Source organism: Trichoderma atroviride, chromosome 5 (assembly GCF_020647795.1).
Source record: "Trichoderma atroviride chromosome 5, complete sequence".
NCBI lineage: Eukaryota > Fungi > Ascomycota > Sordariomycetes > Hypocreales > Hypocreaceae > Trichoderma > Trichoderma atroviride.
Window position 1 is genome coordinate 160,141 of NC_089404.1, and position 25,343 is coordinate 185,483.

The 25,343-nt window shown below is 45.8% G+C and overlaps 10 protein-coding genes across 10 annotated transcripts; 3 read left to right on the forward strand and 7 right to left on the reverse strand.

The window, feature by feature from the left end:
- Window positions 1-160: 160 nt before the first annotated feature.
- On the reverse strand, window positions 161-2,434 carry TrAtP1_009212 (uncharacterized protein; the record flags this gene model as incomplete). The annotated part of the gene is made up of 1 exon (XM_014093527.2): window positions 161-2,434. One exon carries the CDS (start codon window positions 2,432-2,434, stop codon window positions 161-163), a length of 2,274 nt encoding a protein of 757 aa, XP_013949002.1.
- Window positions 2,435-3,077: 643 nt separating this feature from the next.
- Window positions 3,078-4,621, reverse strand: TrAtP1_009213 (uncharacterized protein). The gene is made up of 3 exons (XM_014093528.2): window positions 4,277-4,621; window positions 3,882-4,220; window positions 3,078-3,817 (listed from the first exon to the last, which is right to left on the reverse strand). Exons 1-3 carry the CDS (start codon window positions 4,533-4,535, stop codon window positions 3,279-3,281), a joined length of 1,137 nt encoding a protein of 378 aa, XP_013949003.2. The 5' UTR covers window positions 4,536-4,621; the 3' UTR covers window positions 3,078-3,278.
- A 3,262-nt stretch (window positions 4,622-7,883) lies between these two features.
- Window positions 7,884-10,574, reverse strand: TrAtP1_009214 (uncharacterized protein). The gene is made up of 3 exons (XM_066114205.1): window positions 9,354-10,574; window positions 9,045-9,296; window positions 7,884-8,987 (listed from the first exon to the last, which is right to left on the reverse strand). The coding sequence occupies exons 1-3, from the start codon at window positions 10,389-10,391 to the stop codon at window positions 8,094-8,096; spliced, it is 2,184 nt and encodes a 727-aa protein (XP_065970299.1). The 5' UTR covers window positions 10,392-10,574; the 3' UTR covers window positions 7,884-8,093.
- Window positions 10,575-11,062: 488 nt separating this feature from the next.
- Window positions 11,063-12,129, reverse strand: TrAtP1_009215 (uncharacterized protein; the record flags this gene model as incomplete). Its single annotated transcript, XM_014093531.2, has 4 exons — window positions 11,063-11,253; window positions 11,327-11,428; window positions 11,506-11,738; window positions 11,807-12,129. The coding sequence occupies 4 exons, from the start codon at window positions 12,127-12,129 to the stop codon at window positions 11,063-11,065; spliced, it is 849 nt and encodes a 282-aa protein (XP_013949006.2).
- A 317-nt stretch (window positions 12,130-12,446) lies between these two features.
- Window positions 12,447-14,761, reverse strand: TrAtP1_009216 (uncharacterized protein; the record flags this gene model as incomplete). The annotated part of the gene is made up of 5 exons (XM_014093532.2): window positions 14,501-14,761; window positions 14,238-14,449; window positions 13,879-14,170; window positions 13,324-13,829; window positions 12,447-13,267 (listed from the first exon to the last, which is right to left on the reverse strand). The coding sequence occupies exons 1-5, from the start codon at window positions 14,641-14,643 to the stop codon at window positions 12,447-12,449; spliced, it is 1,974 nt and encodes a 657-aa protein (XP_013949007.2). The 5' UTR covers window positions 14,644-14,761.
- A 569-nt stretch (window positions 14,762-15,330) lies between these two features.
- TrAtP1_009217 (uncharacterized protein) lies at window positions 15,331-17,223 on the forward strand (the record flags this gene model as incomplete). The annotated part of the gene is made up of 4 exons (XM_014093533.2): window positions 15,331-15,516; window positions 15,564-15,942; window positions 15,998-16,563; window positions 16,624-17,223. The coding sequence occupies 4 exons, from the start codon at window positions 15,331-15,333 to the stop codon at window positions 17,221-17,223; spliced, it is 1,731 nt and encodes a 576-aa protein (XP_013949008.2).
- Window positions 17,224-17,535: 312 nt separating this feature from the next.
- Window positions 17,536-18,954, reverse strand: TrAtP1_009218 (uncharacterized protein). The gene is made up of 2 exons (XM_066114206.1): window positions 18,570-18,954; window positions 17,536-18,490 (listed from the first exon to the last, which is right to left on the reverse strand). The coding sequence occupies exons 1-2, from the start codon at window positions 18,660-18,662 to the stop codon at window positions 17,753-17,755; spliced, it is 831 nt and encodes a 276-aa protein (XP_065970300.1). The 5' UTR covers window positions 18,663-18,954; the 3' UTR covers window positions 17,536-17,752.
- Window positions 18,955-19,151: 197 nt separating this feature from the next.
- TrAtP1_009219 (uncharacterized protein) lies at window positions 19,152-20,633 on the forward strand. Its single transcript, XM_066114207.1, has 3 exons — window positions 19,152-19,280; window positions 19,334-19,461; window positions 19,525-20,633. The coding sequence occupies exons 1-3, from the start codon at window positions 19,221-19,223 to the stop codon at window positions 20,402-20,404; spliced, it is 1,068 nt and encodes a 355-aa protein (XP_065970301.1). The 5' UTR covers window positions 19,152-19,220; the 3' UTR covers window positions 20,405-20,633.
- On the reverse strand, window positions 20,624-22,380 carry TrAtP1_009220 (uncharacterized protein). The gene is made up of 4 exons (XM_066114208.1): window positions 22,010-22,380; window positions 21,647-21,947; window positions 21,452-21,586; window positions 20,624-21,385 (listed from the first exon to the last, which is right to left on the reverse strand). The coding sequence occupies exons 1-4, from the start codon at window positions 22,294-22,296 to the stop codon at window positions 20,726-20,728; spliced, it is 1,383 nt and encodes a 460-aa protein (XP_065970302.1). The 5' UTR covers window positions 22,297-22,380; the 3' UTR covers window positions 20,624-20,725.
- Window positions 22,381-24,437: 2,057 nt separating this feature from the next.
- On the forward strand, window positions 24,438-25,258 carry TrAtP1_009221 (uncharacterized protein; the record flags this gene model as incomplete). Its single annotated transcript, XM_014093537.1, has 3 exons — window positions 24,438-24,536; window positions 24,587-24,931; window positions 24,998-25,258. 3 exons carry the CDS (start codon window positions 24,438-24,440, stop codon window positions 25,256-25,258), a joined length of 705 nt encoding a protein of 234 aa, XP_013949012.1.
- Window positions 25,259-25,343: the final 85 nt, after the last annotated feature.

Sequence of the window (25,343 nt, forward strand, 5' to 3'; positions counted from 1 at the left end):
GCTTTCAATGCATGAAATATCTTTTTTTTTTTTTTAAATTGTTAATGATTTGATTTCTCATTCAACAAAGTAATAACTTCGAGTAAACAATTTCAAGCTACATCTACTGCTTGCGGAGTGTCCGAACCCTTTCCAACTTGTACCTGCTGTAGACGCTCACTTATACCAAGACAAACATTCGCTCAGATTTGGTGTCGTCTTCAAAAACCTCGCCGTCCATCAATCCGTCGCAATATGCCTCGCCCAAGTATTGGTACTCGTCAACTCCACGCTGAGAATCCAGCTTCTTCAAAATATGTGGCGTGGTTCCTCCATGAAATATAACGAGCGAGTTGCCTGTTTCCATTTCTGCTGGGCCGAGGCCTACATATCCAGTCCTTGTCCGATACAGCCTTTTCCTCAAATTCTTGAGCATATTCGTTGTGAGAACATTCGTATCGGGACCTAGGCTGACATTTGGATCGAGCCCCATCTTCTCAATGCTCTCGTGAGAAGGCCGTATGTTCAATTTGCCAAAGTGGTAACGATACATGATGTACTTTGATGCAAACCATACTCTTGCTGAGGCCATGAGCAAGCCCGCTGCATCGGTGATGAAGTCTTTTGCAGCCTCATAGGCAATCTTGCCTGTTATCAGTGGATCGAGCGCGCAGATTTGTAGACTGTCCATCTCGGGCATCATTCCCAAATACCAAGGAACAATTCCTAGTGTTTGATAGATGCGTGTGATGTGGTACGATGCAATAAACTCGTCCGATCTGATGAGTCGCTCTCCAAGCGTATATATATTACCGTGCAAAGCTTGAAGCCTCTCAAGGCCACGAGTTGGACCGAGAGTTTGAGTAAAATGCCTATATGAAAGACTAGAATCGCACAGGCGCATCAATAGTCTAGGTTCTGGTGTGTTCTCAGAGTCGGTAGAGTTTTGGTCTCTAGTTGTGATGGCTGCTCCTTTTGCGAACTCGGTGACTTCATCAAAAAACGTTTTTGCCGAGCGATAGTCGACTTGTTCTGCCACTTGCGGACGAAGCTGTGCGCGGTATAGCTGTATTCCGACTTCCACTATTTCGTCTACGGCGATTCCCTTGATATGAAGCTGCGCGGGACTCTCCTTGACAGTAATCAGGGCCTCATGTGCTGTCGATCTACCAGCAGCAAAGGTAGCCTGTTTTAAGCTCGAGTAAGTCGCCGGTACAGCAAGATTCATCGCCCAGTCAGGAACCCATGAGGGCAAATCCTCTGTTTTCTTTGGGTACTGGTTGAATAGCAGTACATCAATGCTCTCCTGTAAAAGCACTCCGGCAATCTCAGAATACATTTGAGTGATGCCGGACTTGTAATCAACACGAACTTGCGCCATGAGAGCGTCATTATTCGCTGCCAGCCCCAGCAAGCCAAAGATTCGATCTTGCTCCAGTGTTACCCCGATCTTCTTCTTCTTGTCATTCACGTTATATTTTAGTACGAGGTCATGCAAGCCCAGTCGTATTCCAGATTGATGAATAGCTTTACGCTCTTGGAAGATCCGTATGAACCCATCCGTCTTGTTCAAAAGAGCGTCTCGCTGACGAAGAACACGCCGAGGCATTGCGCCTGTTATCCGCCGCACCCAGTACGTGTTGTATATGTTGTAAAAGAGTGCACCAGAGCGGAAGCAGTCGAAACAAAGATGCTTTTTACCGCATAAGAAGACCACTAATGGAGCCAGACAAGCTTCTTGGATTACCCACAAGCGGTTGAACCAGATTCGATCAAATATATCGGCAAATCCGTCTAGGGGGAAACGCTCGCCGTATCGTTGGACCAAGTTCAGCAAATCATCTCGATCCTCACGCACTTCTTCGCTAACCTGCAAAGATGGATCCATCACGGCATCGAAAACGTGCATGAACTGGCCAACGTGAGGTCCCATGACTCTGCCCAGTATCCCTTCTTGAGACATTTCGTGAAGAAGATCAAAATACTGATCAGACTGTTGAGTTGGGGCACCTAACCAGACAATTGTGCGAGCGCATTTTGTATAAATATCTCGCATGAGCAATACTTGATGGCTCTTCTCGTCGCGATCTTTCTGATTGATGCTGAGTTGATCGATGAAAAGATACTCTGTCATCTGGGAGGAGACGAGATACCGTAGCGCGATTTCCAGCGCCGGATAGATGTACAGCTTGTAAGAGCCTTGTTCTGTCTCGACGATAATTTGCCTACTGGGCTCTTGGTAACGTGGCCCCAAACTCCATGCATATGAGAGAGCATCGTAGTGTATGCCGGAATCAACATCGGCTTCTATTAGCCTGATTCGAATTGTGCCATTAGCGCCCGGTATGATGGACGGCTTTGGAGGAAGAAGCTGGACTAGGCGAAATATTCTCTTCAAGGGGGATAGAGGAGGATAATTGAAAGGTTTCAATGATTTAAACTCGAATAGCGACATGTTGCTTAACTCTGGGTGAAGAATTGACGATGGTGAACGCAAAAGCTTGCACCATAGCTGAAGAAGCTATCTTAAAACGCTTTGACTAGTCGCTCATGCTATCAGGTGATGCATTTCAGCCGCACTGCTGGTCTGCGGCATATTCTGCCTTGGGCTGATAGGCGTACAGGTGAATCCTCGACAAAGCTGTTTTGAGTTAAGCTTAATTTAAGCATTGTGCCATGGATACTATTTGCCCCTCCAGCACGTTTCACGGAATTGAGCTACCGGTGCCTCGGCGCTGTTATTCTAGAATAGGTACCTATACCTTGGAGCTCAGAGCCGTTAATTGTGCCTTTGGCCGCTGCTAAGTCGTCAAATGGAGTACTCTTGTGGAAACGTCATTTGGCATCCATCAGCTGAACGCTTCTATAGCGGTGCGTTGCCGACGCTCGGCAAACATACGCATAAGCTCGTACTAATATGAAAATGACACACAGATGCAGCCTGATAGGATGGATTCACAAGCTCTAGGCAACCTACAGATTCTACTTATACACGCAAGTCCTATATTGTCCGTGATGGCTTAGCCAAGCGCTATTATGGAAATGCCAGTGTGGCTGGTAGCCTACCTTAGTGAATGTCACATCGTCGTTGAGCTAGGTGCGCAAAAATTGCTCTTGGTCTAAATATTTAGTATGGCAGTCAAAAATGGTGGTAAGCTTTAAATATTGGCTGAAGTTACAAAAGAGAGATTATACAGCGCACTTAACAGACTCTGGCTCTCGAATATGAATAGCATTTGGCTCAGTTCTCATATTACCTAGGTATCCTAGGCTACCAGTCACTGTTGCATGACCATGTTTCATGATTTTCCAAGTGCAATCGCTTCTCGGCGGCTCAAACTTTGAGGATCAAAGTAAGGCTTCTCGCCCAAGCTCACAGATCTTGACCCAGTCCGCTCACCAAGTCCTTGGTTGAGGTAATCTGGTGTAGCAGCGTGGTACACACTTCGGTTGTCCCAGATCGCCAGATCATTCACATTCTGCCAACGGTTGCGGACCTGTAGATCATGGTTTTCGACGATTAATTGAACAAACCAGTTGAGGAAATGCTTCGATTCCTCTTCTGATAAGCCATGGATATGCTGAACGTGGTGACCCACGGCAAAGACACTCTTCCATCCAGTAACAGGATTGGTCCGGATCACAGGGTGAATAGCCTCCAGAACATCGCCGATGTTTTCGGGAGCTCCTCGAGGGGCAGAGAAGAGAGAAAATCCGTTGTGGTCAGCTGCCTCCTTGAATCCAGGCTGAGCATAGTAGGCAGTTAAACCATCTAGGAAACCCTGCAGTGGCTTAGAGATGCGATCGTACAGCTCATATCCGGAAGCCCATAGTGTATCTGGGGTGAATATCAGCATTGTGTCGCAAGCAAGCAGACTGTAATTATGGTAAATAATACATACCTCCACCAGTTGTGGGCAATTCTGTTAGTCTCAACAGAGCGTAGTCACTCGGGATAGGCTCAAATGTAATATCAGAGTGCCATTGGGACTTCTGACTCTGGCGCTTATTAGTCCGTAAAAAGCGGTCGGCGTAGATCTTTTTGGCTTGTTCAGACGAGATGACACTGATTTCGTTGTCTTCTACACTATGCTCCCGGCCGGCGTTGTTAACGGGGTGAATATGCAAGCCAGAGGTCGCTGGCTTCCCGGAGAGCGCGCCAAGGCGCTGCACGAGTTCCTTTTGGAGGTCGTTTGTGATGTTGTCTTGCTTCCGAAAGAAAACAACGCCTCTTTGAGATACTTGAAAATATGTCAGACAATCTTTGTGAAGGAAAAGAAACTTCGTATAGCCGTACCAGTAATTGCCAGATCTCTAAGTAGCTCGTCCGAGTTAGGTGCTTTCAGCCACTCTGCCAAGTCAACGTCCACAAACTCTTTGCCGATCACTGGAGTGACCTCAAATTGCTTGAATTGATCGAGGGCACCGCTCAGCTTCAGTGGTTCACGGTGTCCGGTCTCTCGGCTCGGCTCGACTTGGTCTTTCAAGCTTGTAACGACCTTTTGCTTGAGGTTTTCGGTGACTTGAGCCACGGTCTCTGTGACAGCAGGCGCCATATTTGCCTCTTTTGTTCTTCTTTTTCTTTCAGAGTAAAAGACAAAGGGAGCTGAATGATGAGTGCTCTGACTTATGCATAAGTCTTCATGCTGTGAATGGGGGATATATCCGTTTTATGAGTAACCCAGCCGCGTGGTTAACATCCAAATATTCCCTGATGCAGCAATAGTCATATCACAATCCATTGTGCAACACTGACTATAATTTCATCATCCCATCTCCTGATATCGCAGTCGCCATATCGCTCAACGATTGGTAAGACTGCAATCAATACAGCCTTGTAATCGCCTCTGGGCAACGGAAGTCGGCAGCAAATGCGCGCGGGGTATCACCCAGTTTTTCTCAATTTTACCCTGTATCATGGCTCAGATTGACGGCTTATCGGCCCTCAGGCGCAAGGCAAGGGTTGAAGGTGGTGTGTCCCCCGCGATTGCGTGCCGAATTGACGTTTGACGCGATCCTAGCGCGAGATCACGAACGCAGCATGCATTGCGTAATTCAATAGGGCATTACGACATGTCTATCATCTTCGCTTGGACGTAGTACGAGGGAGCAGAAAGAACAACATGTACAAGAACATCCCCGTTGGTTAAACTTAAAGTTTGTATAGTTTAATTTCTTGGAAGTGGGACTTACTGTAGTGATCTTGGACGTGGAAGGCAAAGAAGTAAGCCGCCCGTTGACTGTAGGAACTACGTACAAAGGCACATCTGGTCGATCAAACTTGTGTTGCAAGGGGCGTCTAAACAAGCGAGACCGATATGATGCTCCTTGGAAACCTCGCCTATAGTTCATGATTCCATCACACAAGTTCCCATTGTGTTTGTAAGGATGTCACGCCGCTTTTTACTAAGAGGTATTATTCGAAGTACCACAGCCGTTGGGCTTTGTTTGACAACCATTTTTATCTATTAAATCAAAAGTTTCTCCCTTTAATGACTAATGTGTGAGGCCGGTTCACGGGATCAATTACTATTTTACTTTTCGAATCGCTTTTCTGTTTTTTTGCGAATACATAGATACCTACCGCAAATAGGTGACTCCAGTATGCTTTGCCATTTTACGTACCTCATGCGCTAAACTTTCAGCGGTAAAATTCCAATCTGTGGTCTCAATTCACCAACAACAAAGATCTAATTGTTCAGCGATCTTAACTATTGTCGCGCCTACTTGTCTGTGGTAGTATTATGTCTATATGTGGTTGTAAATTTTGGTTTAGAAATACATACTAAAAAGCATTTTAGCTAATATAGTAGGTACTATATTTCAACCTTCAAGCGTGGCCGCCACTTCCAAGCTAAGTAACTGCAAGGCCATTTGCGTGCTTCACTGAGAGTCAGATCAATGAGTATCATTTGATGAAACACTGTTCTTTCGCGTTTAAACTGAATGTATTAGTTAGCTGTACTAGAGTTCTGTTTCCAGAGGCAGATAGCTACATGTAAATGCCCGTGCCAATCTGTTCTCTAGAGACATGTACGGTGGCTGTATGTGCGATAGCTGTGCTTCTCTCTGTCGATGGAGAAGTATAAATTGATAACATTAGAATGATAATCCATCTTCCTGTATATGAAGACAGGTATGTTTTACAAACGTTACTAAGGTAGATTTTTGTTTCTAAAGGCAAATGACTACAAATATAAAATACCCAGTAGGGTTATCAGGTGAAAAAGTAATAAATATTTTGAAGAGCGATACACCAGCTATCATTAACTAACTAAAATAAATGTATACCGATAAGTTAATAAACAATATATTATCATATATAACCAAATGTGATGGAATAGAAAGAAGTAAATTAATACGTAAATAGGTGAATCTAAAGGAGTTGTAAAACTGAAATTGGGATTTCAAGACTTGCTAGCATATACGCATATTTGTCACAGTATTTGTTCGTTATATACATAGATCCATTGTCTCCTACAAGGGCCTGAAACAGGAAAATAGCCAAAACCCAGCGTAATATAAAATGAATATACAATCAGAAACAGTATCTTCGCCTCCACCTATATGCTCCTTGGTGTTTGCTGTCCAAGAGGTATCTTACCCACTTAGCCACAAGTATATGTTTGAACGGCAGCACAGTTAAATGTCGCATGCGAAGGGTTGCAGTTCGAGTTGAAAGAGCCATCTGAGTTGAATAGTTGGAGAGGTGATCCACCACAATTCTCTAAATAGTAAGAAAATCCATTCTCTAGGGGAAATTTCGCGCCGCAAGGATTTGCTCCATTTTCAGCGATAAGCGTCAAGCCGGTTCCGCATGGATTTTGTCCTCCAATCCAAGCAACTGAGTTTATTAGTTATTGTATTGGTGGCATAATTTGCCATATTGAACTGACCTGCATCTGATCCAACTTGCCCGAGAACAACGGTTGCGTACGCATTAGTTGCAAACGAAGCAACGGTGGCCAAAATGTAATGCTTCATATTGAGAGATTGGTCCTGCGGTAGTTATAAGATTGAGCAAGAAACAAATGATATGATGAGGAAAAGAAGTTTTATTGCTGGAGGCTGTTGCAAGTTAAATAGTGATTTCTGAAGAGAGTGATACAATACTACGATTCCCTAGACCTCCAAGTGATTGCAGATTGAACTCCCGCATATAGCATAAGGCTTACACTTCGTATAGGTGTATTGACTCGCAAACCCCGTAGTGGAATGCTTTCTAAGTATGATGCTAGGATAAATTAGCTACCTCTTTGGTTGTAATCAAAACGGAGCTTCGTTCGACGGGCGTCTGCCGAGCTTTACGAAAGAACACGGGGGTTGCCACCAGGGGTATGAAAATAATATCTATTTTATATATGACAAGTAACTTTTAGAAGCTATTGAACCAGATGTCAATGAACCGCCATATCGTTCTACTAAACAGAGGCAAACGTCAAAGCAGTGAGCACACTGATAGTGATTGTTATGATGGAGTCAGTCATGTACTAAGAGGTCGATCATGTTGTAGCGGCGTCTTATTGAAGGTATCGATACAAAAATATTTCTATCCGGTCCCACAATACCCCTGCAGGAAAAATAGGTACTATCTCATCGTGACCTATCTCTTATGAGAGATAATGCCTTACAAGCACAGGAGGCTTAGGATACGATTGTTGAACTTGTCTGATAGATCAACAAATAACGCGTCGGCCCCTCTTGGGTTTCGCCCTTGATCAAAGAAGGCACTATTCCAATTAAGAAGGTAGCTAAGAGAAAATGAAGCATCAATGTATAAGCCGGCCATCGTTTGCCCTGTTTGGCATTATGGTACGACAGAGCACTACAGCTAAAATCTGATATTATCACATAAAGTAGTGAGACCCTGACAGACATTGCTTGATAAACAATTAGCAAGCTAGCCAGATTCCAAATCATTATTCCCATTCTAGCAAAGATCGTCAACATCTGCGCATACAATTCCCGATTCAAATAATTTCTCTGTCAGGACTAAAGCAACCAAACGGTGCCTGAAAATTACTAACTACCTAGGTTAGGGCGGTACCTCGAGATGATGCCTATAGCAGTATTAAGCAGGGGAAATAGCATTATATTTCCCAAGGCGTTCAACTCTATTCAAAGCCCGCCATCAGTTCATTGATCATGTCAACGGAGTCAAAACCCATAGCAAATTGTGGATTATGGTTTCTTGGTATGTCAGGTATGTTGGCTGTTGCGCCTAAGTCAGAGGAGCCGAAATCCGCAGTAGATGGAAAGCTCGCTAAATTTAGCTCCGGCATTAGTGGTAGCGAATTGATATCTTCTATCTCATTTATAGTCTCTGGCTGTCCTGCCACCACATCTTGGTTTGAGATGATCGGACCACTCAAGAGGTTCAAGCGCACAGCGAGGCTCTGAACTCTTTCCCAAAGGTGTTTAGACGGGTGAGAAAAAGTTGCACGCCTGTGTAAGAGATTAAGATATAGGATAGCGCTTTGTTGAGCTGTTTGAAGTGTCTCGGGAGATAATGGGCGCTGTGCTACTGGAAGCATTGCGTTTTGAGAAATAGCTAGCAGCAAAATCCCCAGGCCAGAGATGAGGAAGTAATTGGACTCTGGCCTCGCAGATTGGAATTGCGGCTGGTCGGCATCTATAGCAGCTAAACTAGATGCTATGGAGGTCGCTGCATCAACGCATGTGGACCAGATATCCGCAGATGGCATTCCTATAACTCCTTTCCCGAAGAGAATGAACCTTGCGACACCAATTTGAAGTGTATGTGCTCTTAGGCGAAGCGTGATACCAAGAAAGCGATTCCATTGCTCAATTCTCTCGCCTTCGGCTTCGAGCTGGAATTCACAGTCAATGTTTTTGTACCACTCGCTGAGACGATATTGGAAATAGCTGTAAAGTTCTTGGAACTCCTCGGGCGTTAACTGCATACTGTGCCTGCCGAAAGTTATTGCGCTTGTGGAGCTGGCAATTCTGAGATACTGAACCATCGCATCTAAATAAGGTGCATTGACCTGGGGGCATTATTGTTAATGCTGATGCCTCTATGGCACTTGATGAGATAAACTCACTGGTTTAGGGAACGTCGAGTCCAGAGCTAGGTCCTGCGTCATGGTGGAAAGTCCCAAAGCATGCCTTAGTTGTTGCTCCAAGACAAAAATAGACCATATAATGTTGATTGCTTGTGTACGTGCCTCTATGCTAGGAAATGATCTATCAAGGACCATTTGTCTATTGAGGCCGAGCTCAACGACGACTCGTGCTACGTTGCCCAAGAAACGCCACGCGAGGCGCCATTTATGAGAGTGGTAATAATAGATGCTCTATACCATTTTTTTTTTAGCGAAATTTGCGAATTGATTGGTTCAAGCAGCACCTACCATGAGTACTAGCAAAATCAAGCCGTAGAGATCTGTGTTTGTATTCCAGACTATGTGTTGGGCATCCGGTAACACGTCGTCGTGAATGTTTTGGATCAAATCAGATCCATTTTCGTTTTCAGCCGTTAGAGCAATAGCAGTCATCATCTGAAGAATGACTATTTCGCTTCGCTTTAGAGGGAGAGATCCATTTCCATTAATCTCTGCCCTTAGTCCTCCAAGTCGGCTATTCGTTTCAGCTAAGCGCAGCATCTTCGCTATATCCACCACTGGATACATCATTCCGGCCACGTCATTATATTTCTGAATCAACCGAATAAGCTCCGCATTGTCCAGCTTATCTAGCGGATGCATAGATAGACCATGAGTCGTGTTAACAGAATTGGACGAATGTACACTTGTTTCTGCATCACCCCATTCTCCAATATCAGCTGCAATCTTGTTGACAATCTGGCCATGCAAAATGGAGAAAGATGGTGTTAAAGATGGCTTGCAGTCTTCAAGTGGCGGGGTTCCTAGGACTGGCTCTTCAAATGCCTTGAGACTGTCATCAACAATGTGAATGCAGAATAATGCACTTGTCGAGCTTTGAATGACCGGAAGTGGTTCTTCGCAATCCAATGACGCATTGCTTGAAGGTGTTTTCACATCATGCGGTTGCAATCTTTTGGCAGCGTCTACGTTAGAGACGCGCTTGAGTATTGCGTCAAGTTTGTCGTTCTGTCGTTGTAGCAGCATCTTGATACTCTCGTAATCTGAATGCTTTATCTCGCTGGCGCCTCCTGTCGGCATAAACGGAGCGTGAGAATCTTCCTCTGGTGCTTGTTGAACTTGGAACTGTTGCTGATTTTGTTGATCAAAGCCATGTATGGTACGCGGATTTCGATAGTGGCAAGATGCTGGATCTCTTGCAACGCAGTATGAGCACGGCTGCTTTCCATTGCAGCGCACTTTGGCTGCTCGACAGCGGTTACACGCGTATGCGATGTAGCGGTCGCGCTTCCGAATACCGCCCCCTTGAGTGCCTGATGGCAGCATATCGTAAGGAGAAAGCAGTGTTGAAGTAGGCACGTTGCGCTGTGGGGCAAAGACTGCCTCAGAGGTGAGGTACTGCGTGTTTAGAAATGACAAGAGCTCACGAGCCGAGAGTCAGGTGGGCGGCTAAAGCCCGAGTGTGGGAAAAGTGTGAATAGGCCTGCCTCACTTTGCGGTGAAATAAGAGGGTACTGAGCATTTACAATCCAGCAGGGTAGTTGCTGTAACTCTGCTGTGGGGTGAGATCTCCATTCTGTCGTGGCTCTAGGGCAGAGGCACAAGCAAGCTTGGTGTGTCATCGGCAATGCTACCTTGGAATGAGTAAGCCTTAGTGAAACAATTTTTGCGTGAGCTAGAGAGATATTCGTGATCAGATAAAAATATGCATATGTAACTTACATAGGTTCGAGAAGTCTGTAGACCATTTTTAGCACCCAATTGTCAATGCTATAGGTATAAGTAGGACCTGTAGGCGCATCTATGGAGGAACTTCTCAACCCAATAGTCTACAATATCAGTACTGACAATCAGTCGTGCTATTGCATCTTGCAGTTTGTCTCTCTATAAATCTCCGATTGTCCACCTTCTTAAAACTACGGTATAGTCTGTATCTAGCAGCGGGTAGCCGACCCTTTATCCTGATCTATGCTATGGATATGAGAAGCCCGAATATATCACTGCGCCGTAAAACCTCCATCGACCGGAAGCATGGCTCCTGTTATCCATCGTGCTTCGCTGCTTGCAAGAAACACAGCAGCTCCAGCTATATCATCCGGCATACCAATGCCATGCAGCGGGTGACGCTGTCGAATCTCTTCTGCATCGTGAATCTGTGTCGTATTGACAAAAATGGCTGTAGCAGTATCTAACAAGATGAAGAAAGTACATGTATTAGAGACGGAATAGTCTATGACTTATAGAGAGTAGAAATCACTTACACCCGGGGCAGATGGCGTTGCAATGGATCCCATCTTCAGCATAGTCCATCGCGACTTGTCGGGTCAGGTTTGCTACTGCTCCTTTAGACGCAGCATAACACGCTATTTTCTCCATTAGCCTGTATTTCTACTCCACGAGTATTCCGAGACGGAAATAAACAGCAAAATAAAAATCTTACGTATGTTTTTACCGCCGACCAACCCAAAAATGGAAGAAATATTGATGATCCAGCCGCGATCTCCGGAAACAAGCTTATCTTGGCGCAGCATTTGACCAACAACATATTTGGTCGCCAAAAAGACCGACTTTGTATTCACTGACATGGTCAAATCCCACCACTGCTCAGGTGTTTCGTGAATTTTGAGAGCCTTTTGCCCGGCCTCGATAGAAATGCCGGCGTTATTGACCAGCCTATTGGCAGTAATTAGCCAGACTTTCAATGTACCTTTGTTAATGCGAAGAGAGATTTTTATACTTACACGTCGATGCGTCCATATTGCGCCGTTGTTGCGTTGACCATGGCCTCAATCTCGGCCGCATTGCCTACATCCGCCTTTATAAACATAGACTGCCCTCCCTGCTGCCGAATCAAGACATCTGTTTCGATTTCCTGCTCAGACTTAATTTCTTGTCGGGCGCCTGGCCTCAAATCAACGCAGACAACAATCGCGCCCTCCTGAGCATATGCCAAAGAAATAGCCCGCCCGAGGCCTGAAGACGATCCAGTCACTATGCAAACCTTGTTCAACAGGCGCTGCAATGATGTTGTTTCTGACATGTTGTGGTTTGTCAATTTGAGCATGAAAAAGGTTGTAATGAATCGATACTTCTGCTGCTTCTCTCTCCTCGGGTCGTCCAGCAGTTATAAGTTGAATGCCGGCACGACAGCTTGTCGCTAAAACCATTGGATCAATAGTTTTGAGATTGCACCAATTATCCAGCCAGTCATTCTCTCTCGGCTGCGTACCTTTGCAGGCGCAGCTATTCGGAAGCCCTGCCGTTGGCGACTCGGCTTACTTTCCATCTTCAGACTCTAGCGCATCAGTTAGGCCTATACCGCATCTCTTCCTGTGGCTCTCTCCACTCGTCTTCGATTTCTGCCTGCCACAGCTTCTCGCGCTATTCAAAAATCCAATTCGGGTCATTATCACTGCTGCGTCTAGCCAGTAAATCTGCAATTCTAGAAGCATGGTGGCTTGTTGTCCACCCGAGGTCCCGCTCAATGCCGTATAACAGCTCCAAGACAACTTCAAGGTCTTGCGAATCGGTAAATACTTGGCCCGCCACAAAGAGGGCCTGGACAGAATGTACTCGCACAGAATCCGGCGGATTGGTCAGGCTGATGCCACAAATTTCTCTGGCGTGGCGGAGAGCCTCGCGTTCGCTTTGTCGATATGAGTCCAGACGAGCAGAGACAGAGGATCGAACGGCAGTGGACTCTTGAGGCTGGTTTGTCAAGAGTAGAATGCAAGCCATGTGATAGCTCTGCATTGTTGCAGCGCATATAGATGCCTCGTACCATATCTTTTCGAAATTCAGAGGACAATAGCCTTTGCTATTGCCGAATGTTCCCGCCATATCCGTGCTGAGGGTTCGAGCACTCGGAGTGAAGCTCACTGGGAGGCTGCAACGCCAATCTTGAAGCTCTCGAATGAGCAAGTTCCATCTTTCTAGCAGCTGCTCTTGAGTCACGCCAACTAGCGGCCGCTGCCCCGGCGGAAGGGAATAATGTTCTGGGTTTAATGCGTCTCCGGCGGCGATGTGATTCGCAATCTTGCCCAGCAGCCAGACAAGCTCATTGCTTCTTGCATCCTCTTCAACGTCCGCGGCATTGGAGATGTAAAATGGCATCAACGATCCACATTCATCGGTAACGAGGCCTGCATTTTGCCACAAGCGTATGTCTTTTAGATCGAGCCGTGTCTGCGTCTCGCTAATGACTGGAGGAAATCAGCATAATAAAGCATGCAGTGGAGCCGATAAGTTCAGGACTTACATGCACAGAGCAAATCTTGTCTGGCGAGGCTCCAGAATATTGGACCTGAGACAGCTGCTCTCGGAATAGTGATTGGAGAGCCCAAAATAGAATTGGAGCTGGGGTTCGGACTGAACAGCGGCAGTGCGCTGAGATGAGCGCTCCAGGCTGTACCCGGTGCATCCATAAGCTCGTACGTGCATAATATGGTAATGGAAGCAAACAACTCTTCTTTATCAGCATCATCAGTCTCAAAAGCTCCGCGATTGATAGCAACTTTGAGGTGCTTGATAGCACTGCCATAGTATTTTGCGGATTGATATTGCCAGTCAACTTTATCATCAAGTTGTGGAAGTGCAGTGCGTCTCTCAAACGAACTGTTTCCACTGTGGGAATTATTGTTGTGTTGACAGTGACCTAGATGCTTGGCCGCGAGAGCGCACACGGCGGACTTCAATAACGGCTTTGTAGCGGCCATGACTGTCACTTTGTGTGAGAAGTAGGCACCAGTATCGAAAGTATCCATCCTAGTATTTGTTAGTTCTGAAAGTTGATACGAAGAGTTGCCTTCTTCACCATTGCCCAGGGCCCTCTTTGAAATGCCTCAGCAGTCGCATGGCCAAAAGGCCATCGTGTACAGCCGTATCTGACCCAAGGACAGACGGCCCTTCATCTTCATCCAAGTCTGTTGGAAAATGTGCGGCAATGTTGGATCCACCATGCGGTGTTTCATGCTCACCATCAAATTGTGACTTCGTTGTCTCATCCTCTACATAGTGAGAGACCGCTTGACTTGCTTCCCTTACATCCCAAGAGAGCACAGTCGGGGAATCAGACTCATAGGGATCTTCAATATTGATGAATGTTACTAAAGGAAATGTCAGGATATTTCGGCTTGCTTGCTTAAAAGGGAGTAGATTCAAGGGCTATCGTACAATCTTTCGGAATGCTTAGCCATCTTTGATCATCATCAAAGAGCTGCTGAGACTCGGCTCCATCCCTTGTCTTCCCGCCCGCTAGTATGTTGGTATCAAACGTCCGGAATATGGCCCTTTCTACATAGCAACATTCGCGAGAGCTCTTGATACAATTTCGGCATATAGGTCTCACTTCGTCACACTTCAATTTCCGATGTCGACATGTAATACTGAGAGTTGTTGTTAGAAGGGTACCTTGAAGAGCGTCGACGCATACTCACCAGCCACTATATGACCGTATACTCTTTCGGTTCTTTGTCTTACCCATCTGCGTTTTGTTTTTTGAAAGAAAAAGTGTCAAGGAATCGGTGCCGACATGTAACTTGAAGAAGGAAGCTCGTGGCGAACTGAGAAAGAGAGACATTAGTGGCAACCAAGCCGGAGTGCTGACTACTCGCCGCCATCTTTCTTAACGCTGGTCTAGCTTTACGGAATCGGCCATCCAAGCTAATAGACTCGATTTTATCTAGCAAAAGTGGACATATAGGAATAATAGCTCTTGTTGCTTCGCTGCCTTAATTATCCTCCCATTGCCGTAGTATCTGTGGTTCCAACGATGAGTTCCATAACCAATACCACGGAAAATACCTACCCTGCGTACTGCTCAATGCACCGGCTTGCTTGCCGAATCTGGATTTTGCGTCAACCAGAGTTCAGAGTTGCTCAAGTGAAGATGCGACAGCCGCCCCAAAACTAGGTTTGAGCCACATAGGTCCACTGTCTCGCATGTCCATTACTGGGAACAGGAAAGTGAGCCGACCCAATTACTGGCTAGTTTCATACTGTACATTCCGGCTCACCTTCTATAATCGCTCGTGTTACCTTGATGAGAGGCACTTACATCATAAAATGTGTCCGCGTTTAAGTGCGCAGAATGACTGTGCAAATTAATTTCCATATCCAAGATGGAGGATTTATTATGAAGGCCGCTATATGGTGCCTTATTCATACGAGTATATAGACAGCTACCACCTTGCCCAGAATGTCATCTTTTGTTTTACTTCATTCTTTAATTGATGCATAGGACCCATTGAAACAACCTTCACTGAAAATGGCACATAACACAGACGCTCCCCAAAATACTGATGTGCTCATCATTGGCGCAGGCATGTCCGGTATTGGGTTCGCCGTTCAGCTCCTAAAGCAATTCGGCACAAGAAACTTTACAATAATTGAAAAGTCGGATAATCTTGGCGGGACATGGTGGGTAAACTCGTACCCGGGCTGTGGTTGCGATGTAAGTCTTTGGTCTGGTTCTACTTATCTCAACTAAATTGATCCCAGGTTCCATCTCATTTTTTCTCCTTTTCTTTTGCTTTAAACCCCAACTGGACTCAAAAATTCGCTCTGCAATCAGAAATCCATGAATATTTCTCAGATGTAGCGACGCAGTATGACATCCAGCAGCATGTCCAATTCGCATCTCTTGTCGAGAAAGCTTCGTGGGATGAGGTATCCGGCACATGGAGTGTGACAGTTCGCGATATCCGGTCAGCTACTGTAACTGAACACCACTGCAAGATCCTTATATCTGCAGTTGGAACACTCTCTGTCCCGCGAAAATGCTCCATCCCGGGAGCTTCAAGTTTTGAGGGCAGAATGTTTCACACTGCACAGTGGGATCACACATTCAATTGGAAGGACAAAGAGCTCGTCGTGGTTGGTGAGTGCCTCTTCACCCGTCCATATCTGCTATCCGTATTTACACTGGACAATAGGAAACGGCTGCTCTGCCACACAAGCAATTCCTGAAATGTGTTCCGGTCCTGGAGCAGCAAAGATGATCACACAGTTCTCCCGTCAATCGCATTGGCTCGCTGAGCGCCCAAACCCAGAATACTCCGCTCTGTTCAAGTGGACGATGAAGTGGATTCCTCTGGCCATGCGCATGTACAGAGCAAAGCTGTATTGGTACCAGGAAAGAGATTTCAAGGGATTTGATATAGAGACTGGCGCCGAGATTCGCAGCGGTTGGTCGGAAGAAGCAGCCGACTATATTCGAGCTAATGCGCCTGCAAAATACCGAGACTTCCTCGTTCCCAAGACCGAGATTGGATGCAAGAGGCGTGTCAACGACACCAACTATCTCGCCAGTCTACACCAAGACAACGTCGATCTCATTTACGATGATGCGATTGAGGAAATAGTAGCCACAGGTGTTCGCACGAAATCCGGAAGGACGATTGATGCTGATGCCATTGTTCTCGCCCACGGCTTCGAGACCCAAAAGCCATTTGGATCGCTGGAGATCTTCGGAGAAAGAGGTGCCAGCATTCAAGATCATGTGAGTAAAGTTTAAATAAAAAGACTTAAGGATGGACTATGGCTTACTTGATTTCTATAGTGGAACCAAGTCAGCGAAGGGGTACCTTCTTCATATCTCGGGACATGTCTGTCAGGATTTCCAAACTTCTTTATGCTAATGGGCCCAAACACTTTGAGCGGCCATCTTTCTGTCATCTACACCACCGAGTGCCAGATTAACTTTACAATTCGCATCATCAGGCCAATCTTGAATGCCATAAAGACAGAGCTGCCGTGGTTGGCAGTAAGCAGGCCCGATCGGGACATCGTCGCCGTCAAGCCATCCGCGGAGAAGCACGATATCGAATCGGTGCAGCAAAAGGCCAAGAAACTCGTATGGGCAACTGGCTGTACATCTTGGTTCATTGATGGGAATACCGGGAGAAACACAATAATGTTCCCTGACTGGCAGTACAAATTCTGGTTGAGAAGCATTTTCGTTTCTTGGGATGACTTTGCTTATCGAACATCAGCGACGTTTAGAAAGGGAGCTAAAAGAGCACCGATGGGCAAGATGACTTCCATTTGTGCTGCGCTCGGTGTTTTAATTGGAGTCGGAGCTTATTTGCAAGGTGAGGGGATTTTCAGTCACTCGGAGCGAGCAATGGAGTTACTCAAGTCCTCGGCTGGTTTAAATTGAAAGGAACGAGACTGTATCATTTGCCATTACCCTCGCTGCTTTATATGCTTAGTAGAATCATTTATGGCCTATATTCATCAAAAGATGCCTATCTTTAAACATTCTGAATGCCACATTACATGATACGTCTCCTGCGCTATGTATATATCGCTGTTCTAACTATCGATCAATTTTAAGTAGAGAAGATTTCTCTGGTAACATTTGTGTACTTCATGAAGCTTGAGTATTCTCAGCTATTTGCAGTTTTCTAAGAGTTAGTGGCACACACATATAAGCCTTAAAAACTGACAAGTGCTCAAGGTCATTAAGAGCGTCAAAAAGGATGGTATTGATCTATCTAAAAGAGGCAAGCCCTGAGGGCTTGAACGAACGAAAATTCTAAAAGCTGCGATAAGTCTAAACTAATGAGGATTTTGACCACTGCGTTTATACGTATAGTCCTTAACGCCTTGACAATCCAAGTTTCGATGGTGAGAAGTTGAGGGAGGAGTAACAGTCGGTATCTAAGCCACGTCGTCGTTCAACAAGTTTAGACAGTGGAACTATTGCCGGCGGGACTTGCAGTCTCGCTTCCTTTTGGCAAGCCAGTGTCATGATCTTCCGGGGCGTAGCGGTGCTCGCTGAAAGCTAGATGCAAATGACGATAATCCCACTTGCTTGCTAGTGTTATGAACAGCAATGAAACCACCGGCACTGCTAGTATATCGAGAATACCAAAGAAGATGAAGCTACCGGTGATGCCTATGACATTGCCACCATCGCTAAGCCCAAACGCAACAGGGTACAGCATCCAAGACAAATTTGCAAGCGCAGAGAGTATCATGTAGTCTCGAGAAATGCCAATACGTGACGCTGCCTCGCGGCTCTCATTCAGCGTGCTCATGGCGAGAATGAGCCAGCACAGAGTCCCGAAAGCGAAGAAGCCCCATCTGTAGCTTGTTGGAGTGTAGGCAGCGGCGAGGTAAGTTACCACCCAGAGGAAGGACACAGATATGTTTGTAGCGATGGTGGTCCAAGAGATGTTGGATAGCAGGCCCAGCGCAAGGCTCACAGAAGGGAAGGCGACAGCCCAATTGATATACTTTGCGTAAAATATCTGGCGGGAAGAACCGTTGCCGAGCTGATCCACCTGCTTGACTGTGCTCCAACCTAGATCAGAAGCCTCTGCATAGTATGATACAGTGCCAACAAGGAGAGTGATGGTGAACAGGTAATGAAAAACCCTATCACTCTCTGGGGTGGTGAAACAGAAAACGAGGAGTACGAGCTTCAAATTCAACCAGAATATTAACATTAGACCTTGAAAATGAATAATAATTAAAGAACAAAGTTGTGTTGATACTTACGAATGCGAGCAAGTGAACTGCCATAACTGCCCAAAGCCAATCGGATCCTGCCAGGGAGAGGGTCTCATCCGACCCGTAAGGGGGGGTTGACATTTAAAGCGTCATTGGCACGGAGGAATAAAGTCATGGTGTTGGGATGCCCGAACTTTGTGCGTGTAGAAAATGAGCGATACACAAAAGAGAAAATCAGTCGACTATGAATGGTTATTGAGCCGTGTTTAGGATGTCGCTTCTGGATGGAGGAAGAAAGACGAAGGTGTGACAGAAGCAAAACATGTAGAATGACATGATGAATGGAAAATAAACAATCAGCCTGCGATTACTTGGCTATTTGTAGTTTGCAATCAGTATGGGTTCTTGGTATAACGCGAAGCGGAAACAATTTTGGATTTTTAATGTAAGGATGAGCGGAAGCAAATGTAATCGGAAGCAAATCCCAATTGTTTGGCGGAGGCAAACGCCAATGCCCCAATTGGTTTAAAAAAAAAGAACCGCCAGAGTTGGCACTCCAAAGATGGGGCAACCTCGCCGTAAGCTCAGCAGCTCGTGTCTGACAAATAGCAGAATAAATATGTTTGCTTCCGCTCTCGAACCAGCCTTCTGTAGCTTTAGTTTTGCTTCCGCTCTAGCAGCGTATCAGGCCCTGCGGCAATGGTGGCTGAAGTAGACGCATTACAAGGATTGGCAAGCAAGCCTTTGAAGTCTTTCATTGTGAGCAATCGCCATTTTCCATCACGCATGTGCGGTCTAACACTCGGTTCAAGGCGTGCAACAACTGCAAAGCTCGCAAGAAGGGATGCGATAGCAAAGCACCAAGATGCGGTAACTGCATAGCCAGTAACGCAGAATGCAGCTATGCGACAGTCCGCAAAACAAGGGGGCCAGGTAAAAAGTGAGGCGCCAAAACACCCAAGACGTTACAGGCTCGATGTGACATGCGTTAACCCATTATTAGGAAGAAGAATTCTAACAACTCGAAAGAAGTTGAGCATCGGCCTGAGAAAATAAATCGCGCAGAATTAGACGACGACAGCACTTTTCCAGTCCAGCAGTTTAGTGATGAAGAGTCAAGGGCTCAGGGCCGTCAAGTTACGCACCCTATACTCAGTTGCATTTCGTCCACGGCCGTGTTTACAGCCGACCCGTCTCGGAGACAAGTGCAAATCAGAACTCAGATCCCAACGTTGCCAGACTTTCTGGCCGCAGACCAGTTCAATAAGCACCTTGAGAAGATAAGGAGCGGTATTGCGCAGGCGAATCTAGCGAGTGAGCTCACTCCGCTTCTCCCCCGACACATTGCGACACGCCTCATACAAAACTCTTTTGCGGAAATCATGGAGGATAGGCAGCTCCTAGATTTGGCAGGTTTCACCGCTCTTCTCAGCGACCAATATATCGCCAGCTCTACCGGCCCAGCAGGAAACTTCGCTAGATGGGCCATCGTCAATGCTATGACTGCCCTTGCATTGCGATTCAAGGCTGCCCCAGGCTCCGAAGCTGACTTGAGCTCTATTCCACTTGCCTTTTATCACAATGCCACGGCCGTTATACACCAACTCATCTTACAAGAGCCCAGCTTGCTTTCAATTCAAGCACTTCTAGCAATGGCCATGTTCGTTGAAGATACACCAGAATCTACGGCTTTTATTATGCTGGGGACGAATGCTTCACGGCAGCTGGAGCTTTTTAATCGCAAAATGCCTGAGGATTTTAAAAGCAATGGAACGAAATCGAAGCAGCACCAACGCGTATGTGAAATCTCATTCACATTCGACAAGAAGATTGGTTTTCTCTTGACTTCAAATGCCAGCCAAGTGACGGGAAATTCATCGTGAAGTCTCGCCAATACTTTTTTTTTCTCTTCTTCTTCTTTTTTTCTTTTTGCTTTTGTAATAGATTGGCTTTGTTGAAATGGAAGAGGACATCTCTTTCTTAGCAAACTTCAAGTGTTTTCTAGAGTAGGCTACTGGGATGAGAAGTGCATCTGGCCTACTTCAAGAGCGTTTCAATAATTACTGCATCACTCCATGAAGATGCCCCAGTCAAAGGCAAATATTCGACGTCAATTTGTTATTATACATATAAATGGAGAGCTGTTTCTGGTAAAGGTGTTGTGAGTAGGATGCGATTATAGGTGTAAAAGTCGAGGTATATAGTCATCCATCCGGTGTGTAGCATGTGATCCCATCGCAAAACTTCCTTTTAAAAGAGCTGCAAAATTTCTTCAGTCTCCACGCCTCTACGATACGTCCATTACCCACTGCGGCAGCAAAATCATCACGCGTGTCAATAGCGGCATTGGCTATTCTCGCTTTTTGTGTCAAGAGAAACTTTTCGCGCGTGCGAGGCTCCACTGATCCTTGAAGGTGTTTGAGCTCAATGGCAAAGCATTGAGCTTCTTCTTCAAGTAGGCCTCGTTCATTCGGTAAAATAGAGCCCAATAGTCGGCTCGCAAAAATCTGAATGACAAGACAAGTACCAAGAAATTCGTAGCGTTTGTCAGGATTGGCTTTATTGTTGGCATGAATCAACGCCATGTTAAATTCTCGGCGCCACACAGCAATATCTGACCGTAATTCTCGCAAGCCTGCTGCCACAGAGTCAAAATTCTCGGCTCTTAGAGTGTTTTGGACGGCCACCACGTGGCATATTTTCTTGACAAGGCCAGGGAGCTTGGTCAAGAGTATCAACAGTCTGATGCCAAGGGGAGACCGGTCCATAAAGGTTTCTCGTTCAGAGGTGGCGTTTTGAATAGCTTTGGCCCATATGGGGTCGTCAAGAAAACATTCTTGGTCATTGAGAAGAGCCTCCGCACACTGACGATAGTAAGAAACTGTGACTAACTAGAGACAAGAACAGATTGTATTTGACATAATACTCACAATGGGATAGCTTAATGATAATAATAATGCAATGTCAAAATCAGAGGTAAACTGCTCCGGACCTCGAAACCGTATGAGCTGGGCAGCTCCCGCAATATGATGGAACCACAGTTGTCCTTTTGACGAGTTCAAGATCTATTGGGCCAAAGACATTAGGCTCCTACTAATTAACGCTGCAAATGACATTGGACCAACCTCAACGATGGATAATATTCCCATAGCACATAGGATCTCGGCAGCATATCGATTGCTGGGCTTGTAGATGGCCTGCTGCAGGCTTTGAAGAGCCTTTCCATAACTATGAAGGATAACCTCGTCACCTCGACTATTGTTAGGAACAAGAAGCGAATGCGCTGCAGCGATGAGACACCGGAATGCATCGTCCAGAGCCACAACGTGCCCGAAGCGTGGCGGTATAAAAGAGAAATATGACCACTGCCTGTCTACCAGAATACCAGGCAGTTGACCTGAATCCCGATGCAGCAGAGTCGAAGCACTAAGGCGATTAGCATCTTGTGAGCGGGTTGCGAGACGCTGTGGAGCTGGTCCTATACATACACTGGCCCCAAATGCACAGATGTAAGTGAAGAAAAGTTGATAGGGTCCAGACCGATATCTTTGACGAGAAGCTCTAGGCCTGATAAAGGCATAGGAGGCGGCGGGCCAAGTACCGCGTTCTTCCGGACCAACTTGCGGCCCTTTGAAGGCGATTTGGATTGGACGTCATTTCGTATGCGACGCGATGCCCCAGCTGCTTTCATAGCATGCCTCCTAATCTTGCGGTGGGTTTCCCGTGAAAGCCGCTTATTGGGCTCATGCAAGATAAACTCAAAGTCGTCTGCCATTTTGCCATGCTGGAACTCGAGGCTAATGCGCCATTCGCTGCCAGTTTACTCCGTTATTCCAAACGGATATCCGGGATAGACGGCACGTACTCAGAGAGACTGAAGCGATATTTTTGAAGTGATTATTCAGCTCGAATTTTAACATTCGATTGGTTTGCACCCATCGGCTCAATTTTTAGAAAGGTCCTTGCCTGAATGTTGGCCTAGAACTCACTAAAACGCCACAGTTATAAAGACAGTACATTCACAGTATCCGATTCACGAACTCGAGGCAATAATACTACTTGTCTCGCCTAGTAAACGAAATTAAACAGCGAGATTTAAATCGAACAGTTCGTTTTATCGACTCGGTTCGCCTTTTCTACCGGCAAGGACATGCGCTGACTGAAACTGGAACCAAACCGTAGTTTGAGCCGATCTCCATTCGTTGGAGGATGAGAAACTTGGACAAAGGCCATTATTAGAGTACATGCTAAAATGAGAATCCGTTACGCAGAAGGGGGTCCAAATAATTGTCAGCGCTAGAGAATGCGGTGTTCGAGATCGTCGTCGTTGGAAACACTGGCTGCCGACCTCCGATTGGACATGAAACTACTACTCTGTATATCCCGAGAGGTGATTCCTGGAAAATTCGTGGCCCACCACTGAAAGGAGACGAAAGCTCTATAGGAACGAAATAGACAGCCCAAAGGATCATAATTAATATCGATTTACGCCGCTGTCCGGTAGACTGGGTATTCTGGCCGCTCAGATGTTATCGCAGTGGTTAGGTCTTAGGTATGATGGTGATGATACACTGTGATGATTATATATAAAAGCAGTTTAAAAGTATCGCGCTTGTTGACATACAAGTATTTCCCATCGCATGTATGAATTGATACTTTTTGTCTCTTACCTCTTCCACGCCTCACCCTTTACTTACATAGCTGATTCCGAATTGGTCGGAACATGTGAGTAAGCTACACACAGCCGGTGAAATAGTAATTCTCTGCCGCCTAAGCCAAGACAAAATCGTTCGATGTGTCAGGGAGCAATGAGTGCGTGTAACATAAAGTGATATCCAGCTAGTTATTGTGTTCATATGTAATGGGAGCATTGACGTATAGCAAAGGGGCGGTACAATATCTTATGGGGTCTCCATAACAAGAGCGATAGTAGCGGTGCACCACGAGTACGTTGAACATATTTTCGATATGACGGATACTTTTCTCTCACAATCTATACACACAGAGCAAGATGGATGGGAAAGCATGTCAGTGTCCTGCCGTATCAAATAGCAAGACTCATGTATTAAAGCAGGGCTTTTAAGCTTATTCATTCTTGGCTATTTTAAGGTTCTTAACTAGACAGGGTTCCACGCTCTGTATGAGGCATAACTTAGTCTTACCACAACAATGCTTGCGATGGAGGAGTGGACTTGTATCACATCATTATTTCTCATTTCAGACATTCTTTCAATGAGAAAAAGGTTGCGTAACCGCAAATGGCAGTTCAGCAAAACTGGATAGTAATCATGTTTGGCACACCGCTTTTGATCGTTCTCGAATCCATCGGAATCCATCTCGTCAAGTGGTTAGCGGCGCCAAGATCTGCGCACATGTTCGTTTTCGCTCCAATTTTTCGTATAAATGCTGTTCTCATTGCCTCTTTTGGGTCTCGCGCGCCTTTTTTATCCTGTCAAATACATTAAGCTCGTATAAGCTCTTCGGTAAACAGGCGGCCCGTGTCTAAGCCAAGCTTCCCCTGTGCAGCAAGCACGGCTACTACGTTACAAATATGTAGGGGCACATAAAGACTTGATTTTCCTCCAATCTTGGTGACTTAAAAATCTAATGACCTTCCCCATTCACTTTAAAATTATTAAACTTGTTTTAAGAACCCTCATTGTGGATTAGTTTTGTTGCACACCAGCGTTTCAGCACTAAAGATTCGGCAGCAAGCCGAGATGGTGGAGAGCAAAATGAATCAGGATGTGGAGAGACCAGGGAGTATATTCCAGGGTGTCGAGCTTAATTGGAAGTTTAATATGTTGCTCAAGCCGAATATAAATTCAGCAATCAGTCCTCTATTGTGGCATTCATTCATCGCAGCCTCGCCATTTACTTATATTCTTAATCCATCTTCCACCACAACCCATTAAAATGTTGCCCAGCGTTCTTCTTGGCGTTGCCACATTCGGCACAGCCGCCTCAGCCTTTTCACTTCCTGCCAACCTCAAGACAATCTACAACAACCACAAGGTAACTCAAGTGGCATTATACTCATTGCCTGTCTAACTTCTTGTCTTTAGTCGGGAACATGCTCCAACAAACTCTCGGGAACATTTAGCGGCGGAGCAGTCTACTGTGGTGATATTTCAGGTGCCATCTTCCTCAAAGGAAGCTCAGGAAACTACGACAACATGGATATTGACTGTGATGGCGCCAATAACTCGGCTGGTGCTTGTGCTAATGACCCCAGTGGTCAAAGCGAGACTGCTTTCAAGGATACTGTCCAGACATTTGGCATTTCCGATCTTGATGCCAACATTCACCCATATGTTGTCTTTGGCAACGAGGGTGGTAGCCCCTCTTTCAACCCTCAGCCTAGCATGAAGCCTCTTAGTGTCATGGCTGTTGTATGCAATAACCAAGTCGTAAGTTTATATATCAGTTCTCTTCACATTTGTCCTGGTATGTTGGATACTGACATTAAACTCAAGTTCTATGGCATTTGGGGTGACACCAACGGCGGTACCTCGACTGGAGAGGCTTCACTTGCTCTTGGCAAGCTCTGCTTCCCCAACGATGGTCTGAGCGGCGATAACGGTCACGATCCCAAGGACGTCCTGTTCATCGGGTTTACTGGTTCTGGTGCAGTGCCCGGCAAGAGTGGTGCGAACTGGGCGGCCAAGAACACCAATGACTTTGAGAACAGCATCAAGGCTCTTGGAGATAAGCTTGTTGCTGGGCTCAAGGCTTAAATAGGAACAAGACAGCCTACAAAAATACCAAGAGACACATGGCTGGACTTGGCATTATAATGATGTATATACCTACATATGAACA

Excerpts from the sequence above, each read along its gene's own strand:
- TrAtP1_009214 (XM_066114205.1), bottom strand. The coding sequence starts at position 10,391 with ATGCTGCCATCAGGCACTCAAGGGGGCGGTATTCGGAAGCGCGACCGC. Across the intron at positions 9,297-9,353 it reads TGATTTTGCTAGTACTCATG|AGCATCTATTATTACCACTC; the intron begins GTAGGTGCTGCT and ends AAAATGGTATAG. Across the intron at positions 8,988-9,044 it reads ACTCGACGTTCCCTAAACCA|GTCAATGCACCTTATTTAGA; the intron begins GTGAGTTTATCT and ends TAATGCCCCCAG.
- TrAtP1_009219 (XM_066114207.1), top strand. The coding sequence starts at position 19,221 with ATGGTGGCTGAAGTAGACGCATTACAAGGATTGGCAAGCAAGCCTTTG. Across the intron at positions 19,281-19,333 it reads AGCCTTTGAAGTCTTTCATT|GCGTGCAACAACTGCAAAGC; the intron begins GTGAGCAATCGC and ends ACTCGGTTCAAG. Across the intron at positions 19,462-19,524 it reads ACAAGGGGGCCAGGTAAAAA|GAAGAAGAATTCTAACAACT; the intron begins GTGAGGCGCCAA and ends ACCCATTATTAG.
- TrAtP1_009213 (XM_014093528.2), bottom strand. The coding sequence starts at position 4,535 with ATGGCGCCTGCTGTCACAGAGACCGTGGCTCAAGTCACCGAAAACCTC. Across the intron at positions 4,221-4,276 it reads TAGAGATCTGGCAATTACTG|TATCTCAAAGAGGCGTTGTT; the intron begins GTACGGCTATAC and ends CATATTTTCAAG. Across the intron at positions 3,818-3,881 it reads ATTGCCCACAACTGGTGGAG|ATACACTATGGGCTTCCGGA; the intron begins GTATGTATTATT and ends TATTCACCCCAG.
- TrAtP1_009220 (XM_066114208.1), bottom strand. The coding sequence starts at position 22,296 with ATGGCAGACGACTTTGAGTTTATCTTGCATGAGCCCAATAAGCGGCTT. Across the intron at positions 21,587-21,646 it reads GAATATTATCCATCGTTGAG|ATCTTGAACTCGTCAAAAGG; the intron begins GTTGGTCCAATG and ends TTGGCCCAATAG. Across the intron at positions 21,386-21,451 it reads TATCATTAAGCTATCCCATT|TGTGCGGAGGCTCTTCTCAA; the intron begins GTGAGTATTATG and ends TACTATCGTCAG.
- TrAtP1_009218 (XM_066114206.1), bottom strand. The coding sequence starts at position 18,662 with ATGTCAACCCCCCCTTACGGGTCGGATGAGACCCTCTCCCTGGCAGGA. Across the intron at positions 18,491-18,569 it reads CAGTTCACTTGCTCGCATTC|CTCGTACTCCTCGTTTTCTG; the intron begins GTAAGTATCAAC and ends TTGAATTTGAAG.